Source organism: Haliotis asinina, chromosome 10, assembly GCF_037392515.1.
Source record: "Haliotis asinina isolate JCU_RB_2024 chromosome 10, JCU_Hal_asi_v2, whole genome shotgun sequence".
NCBI lineage: Eukaryota > Metazoa > Mollusca > Gastropoda > Lepetellida > Haliotidae > Haliotis > Haliotis asinina.
In genome coordinates this window covers 23,800,263-23,812,668 of record NC_090289.1, presented here as the reverse complement: position 1 = coordinate 23,812,668, position 12,406 = coordinate 23,800,263, and the positions used below count along the sequence as shown (strand labels likewise).

The 12,406-nt window shown below is 38.4% G+C and overlaps 1 protein-coding gene across 3 annotated transcripts in view; it reads left to right on the top strand.

Moving 5' to 3' along the window:
• LOC137254667 (supervillin-like) overlaps positions 1–12,406 on the top strand; it is a 140,170-nt gene that overhangs the window by 42,274 nt on the left and 85,490 nt on the right. For all 3 annotated transcript variants that reach the window (XM_067792510.1, XM_067792509.1, XM_067792508.1), the window contains exons 3-4: positions 3,096–3,519; positions 9,969–12,101. In XM_067792510.1, coding sequence (XP_067648611.1) covers positions 3,167–3,519; positions 9,969–12,101 — 2,486 coding nt within the window. In that variant the 5' untranslated portion in view covers positions 3,096–3,166. The remainder of the gene's footprint in view (positions 1–3,095; positions 3,520–9,968; positions 12,102–12,406) is intronic.

Here is a 12,406-nt window from a genome sequence, read left to right as displayed (position 1 = left end):
TGGGCATTGTAAATTCTGAATTGATATATCTACATTCTGACATGTTTTTAGAAGTTGGTCATAGTTATTAATACATACCATAAAATGTATTGTCGTGTGACCTGTGTACACTATATGGAGGTAAGAGCCCTGTGCTTAATCCAGTCACATACTTTAAAACACTTGGTGGATCAAGTGACTGTTGGGATCATGATAAATGCTGCATGATATGTCAGTAGATTGGTGGTGAGGGGTGGGGCAATTCTGATGCATCAGCACTGTCCAAGGAGATGGACAATCAAACATGCATGAAGAATAATGTATTCTGAAGACAGTTGTATCAAACTTAATTGGATACATAGACAGGTTTCCAAAACCGTAAAACATATCCTGTATCAGTAACAAAATAGTTGAAAGAGTTTGCAAGTGGACAGCATGGCTTTGACTAAAATGGATAAGGCTGGATAAAGAGGTTATTTTTTACAGAGGTGAGAATACCTCTAGCAAAACCACTTCCTTGTACACTGTGTACAAGGATGGACTTAAAGGAACTTGAAGTTTGTTACAAATTCAAGTATTACCATCTATACATGTGCTGTGTGAGAACTCATTGATCTGTCACCATGTATTACCATGTATACCTGTGTGAGAACTCACTGATGCGTCATCAAGTATTACCATCTATACCTTTGTGATGTGCCATCAGGTATTACCTGCTGTACCTTTTGAGAACTCCCAGATGTGTCACCAGTATTACCTGTTGTACCTGTGTAAGAACTCATTGATGTGTCGTCAGGTATTGCCATCCATACCTGTGTGAGAACCCATTGATGTGTCACCAGGTTTTACCTGCTGTACCTGTGTAAGAACTCATTTATGTGTCATCAGGTATTGCCATCCATACCTGTGTCAGAACCCTTTGATGTGTCACCAGGTCTTACCTGTTGTTCCTGTGTGAGAACTCAGTGATGTGTCATCAGGTAATACCATCTGTACCTGTGTGAGATTTCATTGATGTGTCACCAGGTATTACTGCTATACCTGTGTGAGATCACATTGATGTCAACAGGTATTACCTGCTGAAAATATACGAGGATGGGTAAAGTGTTGCTATGTATTACCTGCCGTACCTGTGGGAGGACATGGTATGTTGCCAGGTGTTGTTCTGTGTCAAAGTGGCCATGTATACAATGGCAGACATTTTACCTGAGGGTGTAACTAGCCATCCCTATGCTGCTCACGTTTTGGATGTTGAGTTTGGGATATATGCAGCCAAATTCTCAGGATGTAATATGGAGATTTATTCTGAAGACTTCAATGCTGTAGTTCACTGTTTGCCTTAAGATTCAACTTTGGTGTTGTTGTCAAAATAGAGTCAGCCTACTAGTTTGTGAGGGGAGGTAAATATTTGCATTATTCGTTGAGGGAGGTCATTTTAATGACTGTTTGCTGTATCTCATGTCAATTTTGAGAAATGATTTACTGGTCTGTGTAGGTATATACGATAGGTACTGTTCAGTGTGTCACTGGTATTAAGCTGTTTAAATGTTTGACTTGACTTACCATGCTTACAGCAATGTACTCTGACACTACTTAGATGTTAGCTATTTGTGAGTGCTGAGCAACTAGCCAGTATGGGATTTAGTACACGTGTGTAAGTATAATGTTATGAGGCACAATCGTGAATGAGGCCATTACGAGATTTATAGGTGGGTAGTTAACATGGCATGTGTGACATCACATTGTGGACGAGTGTAAACTGTGCCATGTGACCTGTCACGCATAGAAAGCTCAGTTATCTCTCCATCTTCTCACAAGAGCACATGCACATGTGTTCATCATGTATGTAAAGTTGTCATGAGGTTAAGTGGTTTTAATTACAGTTATTAGTTTTCTAGGGCTTTTAGGTAACATGATTGGGTTTAAGTTTGCATATTGAATTAGTAGTAACCTTTCACACTTGTTGCAGATAGGTTAGAGTTTAGTCAGAAATATAAGTCAACATGGAAAACATTCAGACAACATAGATAAAAAGAGAATTTGTTAAAGCTTGAGGCAGTGTGTAGCACCACCATCTTTCAGAGTACCTATGTCCTTTTAGGGAAATTCTGTATTTGTCAACAAATAAATTCAGAATTCCTTTTGACACTTGGAATGACTATGAAATGGGGAAAATGAGTTGACAGACATACAAGACAGACATACATTTGTTCGTTATGGATGTTGGACTGCCATCTGTTTGAGAGCGATTAGTGTTCATCTGATAGGATAATATTTTTCAGGACCAAATTAAGTAAGTAATGAATAAATGGTCATTTGATTTGACAGGTTGACATCCTCATTCACTCTCCACTGGATGTACATTATGTGACTGGCCTTTTGGGGTGTATGAAGGGCATTTCTGGTGTTAACACTTATTGAAGGTATGATTGTGTTGACTACAGCAGACCTGGTATTGTGAAGCACAGACAGGCAGGTATCTTATGGAGTCAGTGGATGCCAGACTGTGAAACACGCTTCAAATTGGCCACTTATACTCTAGTATAACTAGTATAAGATTGGGTTACCGTCTTACTGGTGTATGAACATAGTCATGGCAAGAATATAGGCATTTGGGGTTTCATTCTGTGTTTTTACGGCTGTGGTTGATCAGCTTGCTCAAGCACAATACAGCTACCAGAGAGCATATCTTTATGTGTTTGCTTCATACTTTGTCATTCACAGGTGGTAATAGCTGACCACTTGTGGAAGACAAATCAATACCCATGCTAGACACCTCAGTATGCTGACAGGAAGTAATCGATGTACTAAAACACTGCATATAGCTGCCCCTGTCTCCTCGTCATAGAGACAATGAAGCTCAGGAATGACTGATTACAGATGGCTTGGATATACAAATCCGAAGAAAATGGAAATCCAGGAATAGTATTTTATGCAACTGATTACTATCTAAACAGCACTGTGTGTTAAATGAAATCTTTGTTTTGTGTGTTATGATCATGTTGTGTCCTTGTCTATCTTGTAGTACTGACTGAGTCCTACTGTCGTAATTGTTTTTGATTGTCAGATGGGCAAATGTTAACAGTGTTTTGAAATGGGACTGATTTTGTTTTCAGGTTCCCCCCGCCGGAGTTCCAGTTCTTACTTAACTGGTGAGGTACCTCGGGGCTATGTGAGTGTAAACAGTATGTCACGCTACGGTTCGCGTAGCTACGACACGGGGGGATCACGTCGCTTTGAGTCAAGTCTACGCAGCTATGACACAGGAAGCAGTTACAAGAGCTATGATTCAGGTAGGAGGTTAGACACTGGGCGGTCATACGACTCGGGCAGAGGTTACGATAGTGGTCGGAGCTATGGAACCAGCAGTAGCACCAGTACCACATCAAGTAGATACGCCAGTCCCACATCAAGTTCAAGGTCATACACATCAGGTACAACATCGTCCTACTCTCCAACATCAACAAGATCTTATGGCAGCTCCTACTCATCACGGAATGGAAGTAGTGACACAAGCTCAAGGCTAACAAGGACGAACAGGTACATATGCTTAGACTTGCAAGGATATATGCACAGAAGAGCTGTACAGTGTTACTTTTAAGACTAGACCTCTGACTAAGACATTTTTTTGTACAACTACAAGCCTGAAATATACATCTATTTGCAACTCTTAGTCAAGGCAACAAATCATACCTTCAATTAAAAGTAACGAAGACATTTCTTTATTCATAAGTATGAAGAAACTGAAAAACAGAATTGTTACAGGTGATTTAGTCCCCTGTTCAGTTTCCTGTTAACTGTATTATTCCAGACATCAGGGTGAGTTGGCTACGTATAATGGGAGGCTACTCTTGCATCCTTGTAGCTGCTGTAGCAGTGTGTCGGTAGCTCCATGTTCAGTGATGCCTCAGTGCAGACACTTTTCTCTAGCATAAAATACTGTTATGCTCTTTCTCTTTAGGCCTTCATATGCAAGAAGCAATTGACTATCTACTTGTTAAGCTTGATAAATGTGACTGACAGCTGGATAGGATATTTATATCAACATTCTTGATAAGTATGTTAAACTTGGATAACGTGTGATAGGATTTGAAAAACCTTGTTTTCTCCATATACCTAGCTAGTGCAAAAGCACTTATGCCTAAGTGAGGTCTGAAATGTCTATCCTGTTACGTGTCTGCTTGTCCAGTGTATGTATGTCAGGTTGTATGTTAGTTTAGGATGTTGGTCATGAGAGGTAGCAGTACCTACTGAAGAGTAATTTGAAGATATTTGTGACAACTTGTAATAATTACAAAGCATGCATGTTATCCTGTTAACAGTGGTTTTGATTTGCTGGCCATATCTCAAAACTGTAGCTAAAACTGTTAAAAACTGTATGTTTATACAGCATTCAGAGCTAGCCAAACATCAACCTTGAAGAAATTCTTGTGGTAACAAGTTTTTATTCCTTCTAATTGACATTTTCTTGGCAATTTTGACAGTTTCACGATTTCAGTGTAACTTCTGTTGTTCTGATAATATTTGTTGTCATTTGTCTTGATGAACATTTCAGTAGCTTCCACGCAATTGTCTAAGGATTCAGTTATGGTAAATAAGTTTACTATGTGCAGTGCATCAAGTTTGTAAACTTCTTACAAGCATAAACTGTCCTTTTATTGACAACTTGGTGAAGTACTTGAACACCATCCATATCCATTGTTTTATATATAAAATGTATTGTCCCTCAAAAGTCAAAATGATTGAGACAGTTTATGAAAACTGGTTCGAGTTTCAAAAAACAAAATATGCAGTATGGTATTCAAAGGTACAGTTTGATGATGAATGTAAAGACCTGTATTTTTTACCCAGGAATTTGATTTAAAACCTTTAAAGGACCACTAAACTCAAGTTTTTGGTACTCTTTTTATCACTGCATATGAAAGACTTTTGGTTAGTCATAAACGAAACACCATTTTTTTTCTAAAACAACTTGTGGTTAATTAATACCAAGCGCTTAAAAGTTGCTAAAAAGCCGTCTGCTTCTCTCTCGCCTGCAAATGAAACTGCAGACAGGTTACGTAACTTTCGCCAGAGCCCTACAGTGACATCATAGAAGGAACGGTTTCCAGTTAAATGTATAGAAAATGTGTAGGAAGCTCGTCATTTTGCTGATTTCTCGACGTCACCAAAGACATGCCGAATTGTTGTGTTGCCATCAATTGTTCCTTGGGGTGGGGTGATGGTGTCACTATGCACAGATTTCCACCAGACTCTGTAGTTTGTGCTTAAAGTGGTTGTTAGTGTGTGCGAAGTGAGCTTTGTGGAAGTCTGTGGTGTATACTAAATCGGATGGTTCGCCCCCTACCATGCTTCCAGGATAGAAAATGGAGTTTAAGTTTCATTGAGTTTATAAAATTAAGACTGCTTACTACACATTGCTGACCAAAAGGATTTTGCATGGATATAATGCTTTCTTCGTCGGAAACAAGGTTGTGGTTGAAGTGATAATATTATCGTAAGTAATCTTATATTAATCCCTTATACTGACCGATTCCAAGAGTGAAATTGTTGTGTTATAAGCAATGTCATGTAAAATCCTAATGTCCATCAATAAAATACATATTTTACTATCAGTAGAAAGTAATTTTGATTTTGTAAGTCGGTGAAAACAAACTTAAATAGCATTCATCCTCAGACAGGGCGCCGCCATTTTTGAAAATCGTGAAGTCACAGGCTAAAGTCTGTTAGAATTATTGAGATTATGATTTGTTCTCATCAAGTTAGACAATCAAAACTACTTTTTACTGGTAGTTAAATATGCGTTTGAATCATGGCCAAAAGGATTTTGCATGACACAACTTTTAACATAGGGACTTCTTCCAAGGAAGCAAGGTGGGGGTCGAAGTGACATTTATATTGCAAGCAATGTTATATTGACCTCCACCCCACTTCCAAGACTGAAATTGTTATGTTATAAGCAATGTCATGCAAAATCCTATTGTCCATCAATAAAATACATATTTTACTACCAGTAGAAAGTAATTTTGATTTTGTAAGTCGGTGAAAACAAACTTAAATAGCATTCATCCTCAGACAGGTTGCTGCCATTTTTTAAAATCGTGAAGTCAAATCCATTTGAATTAATGAGATTATGTATGGTTTGTTCTCATCACGTTAGAAAATCAAAACTACATAAATATGTATTTGAATCATTACCAAAAGGAGTTTGCATGACACTACCTGTAACATAATCTAAGCGAGGTCAGGGTCGAAGTGAAAATACTGCGCGATAAATTTCATCAGCTGCTGAATTTACTTGGTTTGTAACGTTCACTCACCAGTATGTAGACACTTGTCAATATATGTCTTTATACTTTTGTCTCATAATCCTAATTACTTTATAATCATACTTGTATGCATTTTAATAAAAAGAAGCGATCTGCGAATGTATAACAGGAATGAAATATGTAGACATTTCATAGTTTTCCTATATGAATCATAATTTGCATGGATGCCCTAGTGTATGTCATCTGCATCATTACACTTAACGATGAAAACAATGATTCTGTTGAAAGCTACGACAACTTATTAAAAACAAAAATGCAAATGTTAATATTAAAGTTATAGGAGCAATGTCAGGCTTTTACCTTGTTGGAGGAATGTATCCATCAATATCCACAAAAACAAGTGATATATAATTCATCTGCAGATTTCCCAAGTGATGTGTCTTTTAACAGTCTAATATACGAAAACGTGATGTATCGTTTCAGGTTTTTCACATGGCTGTATAGTTTCATTGGTTACCCAAGATAGCACACCTGGCAACTAATTGCATAATGTGTGTCATTCTTTTTAAAAAGTCATTTAGTTAGCCAATAATAAGCAATCAATCAATGTATTGGAGGTTAATCCTTTGAAAGAAGGGTGTTGTTTTACACAGACACAGACATGACAGAGTGTAATCAGTATAGATTAGTAAATGTACATACATAAACACTACCTTTTGACAAATCCCCCATTTAAATCCTCATAAAACTAATTAATCAATCAGCGTGATCGATTCAGACAAAAGAAATGCCAAATGGTTGCATTTGTCGGGTAATCTAAGTGGCGTTACCACTAATTATACCTGTTATAAATTCATTAACTGAGCATCAAGTGAATGATGACAAATAACGTGTAGGTTTATGCCACCTAACATGGATTACAACCTAGCGACACCAAGTGATTTTGACAGAATCGTCTATGAAAACATTGTTGTAACTCGAAAACTACTCAAAGCAGGAGACAAAACTAAATGATAGTAGATTGTGAGAACATATAGCTTTCATTTTTCTCAACAGCTTTCGCGATTTCAGGTTTGTACAAACCTGTAAACGAAATAGTTTAACCCCTGAAATGTAGATGAATACTGCACAGACCCTCATTTCTATACCCACTATTATGTCACAGAGACGTGCCGCTCTGATTGGTTGAAATTTCGTTTGCGGCTGAGAATTGTGCACTGTTGACAAAAAGGTCAATTTAAGGTAGTTAAAGGTCGACATAAGCAGTGCTAATGACGGGGTTTCATTTATGACGATGTCAGCAAGTGATTTTGAGTTTGTACCCTATTAGAGTATATGTGACCTTTAAGAGAATTTTTCAGATGATTTGGTCTACTTGCAGCATTGGCTTGAGTTGATGCTAGACATATGCATCTGATGTCATGTGTCGACTTTGTAAAAGTACACTGAAGATTGCTCACTTGGAATCAAAATCTGATATCAATTTTGCAAAAGTGCAGAAAGGAATTACTAGAAGGTATCTAGAAGTACTTTCTCAAAAGGGATTTTTCACTAGTGCACCAAGTTATGAGATTTTAGCACCATGCCGTACGTTTCCAGGAGATCTCCCAAACATTCAGTTTATTATGCATGGTCTAATGACATTTGTCAGATACCTTAAACTCAAGATGCCACAGTTGATTTCCTCCACTATCCTTTGCCTCTTATCCAGCTGGTAAAGTGGATTACTTTCGATCTTACCACATTTGTCAGACACCTCATGACAATACATGCAAAGGCTTTAACTTTGTTTCAAGCCTTTAACAGTCACATTAATAATTGAACAAAGAATACATCAAGGCCCATTACATGCATACATCATTCAGTAGTTCGGGACATATTACTGCTTCAGTCAACCCAGTTTCACCAGTCTGATCACAGAAGCTACGGGGTCTTCAAACGTTTCATCAGTTGGTGTTGAAGTCTCAGGGAACCATTGCCATTATGTCCAGTGTGGATACTGACAGTTTCAGAGTCATGTCCATTTCCCTGCATGTCTTTTAATACATTTCCAGTGAACACATCATCTCATAATCTTGTTCTAGCTGACCACCTTGAACTTACCTCTCTGCTGCAGAACAAGGTTACGTATCTGCAAACATTCATTGTTTGGGGTAAGTCAGGTATCTCTGACAGAATAAATCTAAACAATAATTGACTCAATATTCTTTATGAGACGCTCATGAGAAAACTTACAAATTTGTTTTCATGATCAAGTGATTAGTTAGGTTTAACTCAATCTATAGGCCTGAAGTTTTTTCACTGACAATGTTCAGCTAAGTTGAACCTGAGTAGAAAAAATATTTTGCCAATACTGGTTCCCAAAGATCTTTATTTATTTCATCTTACTTATGCATAGTATGAAGTCTATTAAGTTGTTCATTCCTACAACAGGTATGTGTCATTTTGTTTGCAAAGCCATTCAGCTGTCTGTCAGGTTGTTTTACTGGGACAACTTGGGCATCAGACCTGGGATATCTGACAAATCGTGTATAACGAGATTGGTGAGCTCAGTTGTTTGTCTATATCTGGACAACATGTACATGTAAGAGTGCTGTCGATACTACACATTAACGAAATGGAAACATTTGTGAAGGATAAATGTGTGGAGGCTTATGATGCAGAGACAGTTTTATTTTGGCTGGAGAAAACACTGTGTAGAATACAATCTGCCATTTCCTTTTGCTGTCTTTCTGTGAGTAACTTCTTGCTATAGTTAGTTCATCATGAGGACACGTTAGTTGATTTTTATCCCCCTGGAAACCGTTCAATATTTTTCTGCAAAACTTGGTAGATATATCAATCAGAACCTAAAGTGGTGCCTTTCACTATGTACAGGTTTTTTGTTATTTTTTTTCTCTGTTTCCATGGAAACGTTTCAGAAATGGAGGGATTGACTTCGTTTCCCAAAAACCGTTCAATATTTTTCTGCAAAACTTGGTAGATATATCAGTCGAAACCTAAAGTGGTGCGTTTTGCTATGTACAGGGTTTTGTGTTTTATTTATTTTCTTGGCTTCCATGGAAACATTTTGGACTTAGTCTCAAAAGTAAAGGGTGTGCTTCGTTTCCAGAGCAGAACTCAAAAACTTCTTAATATCTGTCAGTAAAACTTGGTAGATATGTGTAGCAGGCCCCAAAGTGGTGCCTTTTGGTATTTACAGGTGTTTGTGATTTATTATTTTCTCGGTTTCCATGGAAACATTTTGGACTTAGTCGCAAAATGGATGGATGGGCTTCGTTTCTAAAAAGACATTAAGTAACTGTCAGATGATTTTTCCTTTCAAATATGTGGGGGCTGGGGGGATATATCATCTTCTAATGACTCTTGTTTGATTTTTGTAGACTTAGGGGCCCAGTATTGGCTTCTGAACAGGCAAAGATAAACCCTGTGATGTTTATAATTGTTTGAATTAGGTTTCCATGTGTAGACATTGTTTCACTGTAAGTTTGGAGGCTGCAGGTATTAGTGTTTTTGGGCGACATGTTGAAAAATTATGACTGATTTATGTCTTGTGAAAACATTTCCATGTTTCAGCTTGCATATTTTTTCTCCATGTTTTACCCAAGGTACAACACATAAGTAGAGATGTAATCCTTGCTTCCTTTGTGTAATTGTTGACATATCCAGCAACTTATCTAATGATATACCCAACATTCATGAACTCCCTGCTCATTGCAGCTCTTCAAAGCCAAGTGATGGTACTTCTTCGCCAACATTGGAGTCCAGATACTCTCGCAGTGGCTACACATCCCCACGAAGCAGCATCCCAACACGTTCCTCAGACTTGGCAAATGGGAGGAGCCCACGATCAAGTTTGTCATCAGAACCTTCATTTGAATCAAGGGAAGATTCTCTGACTCGAAACACAGAAGGTCGAAGGTCACAACGGACTTGGGACAAAAAGTCTGATAGTGATGATAACAAAGATGAAACTCGCTCTTACAGCAGATATTCTCGATCGTATCGAGATACAAAAACAGAAGGTGACAAAGATGACAAGAAAGATGAAACACGAACATACAGCAGATATACCCGAATGTACCATCATTCTAAAACAGAAACAGATAGTGACAAGGACAAGGAGGACTGGTCAATTAGTCGATACTCACGACGAAACCGTGACATAGAAACTGACATGTCAGAAACGAAACCAAAGTATGAGTCCAAGTATGACACCGGATCAGATACAACCGAAGCCATTCTACAGCGAGCAGAGAGACGCCGATTGCGGGCAGAAGCTAAGAAAGATTTGGCTGCTGTAACTGACTATAGTACCAAAGATGATTCCTCAGACACAGCAAGACCAGAGGAAAAAGTGGATATTAAGGAAGACGCTTTGACAGAATGGCGACGAAAGAGAGCACTGGAACATATTTCTGTGAGTTCAGACCAAAGTTTAGATAAGCCTGATGCAACAGACAGGCCATCAAAGAGAGACAGAACTGGCTCGTTAAAAGACAGCACTGACGATAGTGATGCTTTCGTGAGGCAGTCAAGCTATCAGAGACGCAATAATATATACGAAAAAGATACTGATGTTTCAACCAAAGAGAAGAGTAGCACACCAAGTAGTAGTTTTCGTCGTTTCCATCGGGAAAATCAATCTGAAGAGAAAGAAGATGCAAATGAAAAGATTCGAGAGAAATCTGAGGAAAGGGCATCACGTGCTGAGCGAATTGCAAAATATAAAGAAGAACGCCGAAAGGAACTTGCTGCCATTTCTAATCTTACAAAACAGTTGGATAGTGACTCAGAAGGTTCAGGTATGGTGGTTGCTAGACCATCTTTGTTCATTGCAGCAAGTTCACAGAGGCAGAGTTCAGAGGAGAGATCTGAAGATGGCAAAGCCGTTTCATCTGGGCTTGCTGATGGGCAGACGCATAGGAGACGTCTACCTGAAATACCAAGTTTCAGAAACATATCAGGAACAGACATATCAGTTGGTGGTGTAGCCTCAAAAACAAAAGCTGAAGTTGTATCCAGTGACAGTGGCATATCTGAAAATGAGGCTAGATTTCGCAAAGACACATCTCCGAATGCCAAATTCGATGTAGGGGCTAGTGTGAGACGAACATCTTCATTAAGACAAGAAACAACAAAGCAGACTATAAGTGGATCATCGAGCAGGTCCAGAGATGAAGCTAAGAACAAATCACATAGCCGTGATCACCTGGATGTTGACAAAACAGCTGAAAGTCAACACTCTTCAGGTGACAATCGATCTTCAGAAGATGAAGCCTCAAGGTTAGATGTGAAAGACCGATCAAAATCTGAAAAAACACTTGCATCAACATCAAAATCTGTACGAAGATCACTAAGTGATGTTAGTCGGACTTCACAAAGTAACCTCAACTTGGAAAGTATGGGGTCAGAAACTTTGCGTGGATCAAGTGCAATCGATCAACTCAAACTGAAACAGATAGCAAGAAGGGGAGAACTTCTTGAAAAGAAAACTTTCGGAGCTAAGGACAAATCAGGTGATCAGACCAAAAAATCATCTGAGCAAGCAGAAACTGAAAAGTCAGAAAAAAATACATCATCAAATACTCTTTCTCCACTGAAAACTCCAACAAAGATTGTCCGAGGGGAACGTATTCCCCTCTCCCCAGATCCTCTGGATGATCTGTTAAAGAAGAATGCTGCTTTCTTATCAGACGCAGACATAGAGTCAGAGGTTGCGTCCTCCTCATCTAATGCTTCAAAGTCTTTCAAGAATGATAAACCAAGGAAATCCTTGAGAAGACGTCATCTCCAGAAATCCATGAGCAAGAAATCAGTGGATGATGATGGGAAGGAGGAGGTATCTAAAAGGTGAGTTTACCTATGTAACATGATGTTTCTAACTTAAGGTTTTTAATAACTTTAGTATGACTTGTGTCCACTGTCTAGTTAAGTTGTCTATTAATGATATGTTTGTGTAATCAGGAAGCTATCTTTATTCCAGTTGCTGCAAGGATTAGTAACCCACTAGATGCCATGTTAATTTCTGGAAAATGCTTGACATTGAACAAGATAACCATTTGCACGTTGCATAGCACTAAGTCTTCCTTTGACTAAAATTAAACAAAGAAAGCTGCCTAATATCTTAGTGGTGCTGTCAAATGGATGTGCATGCT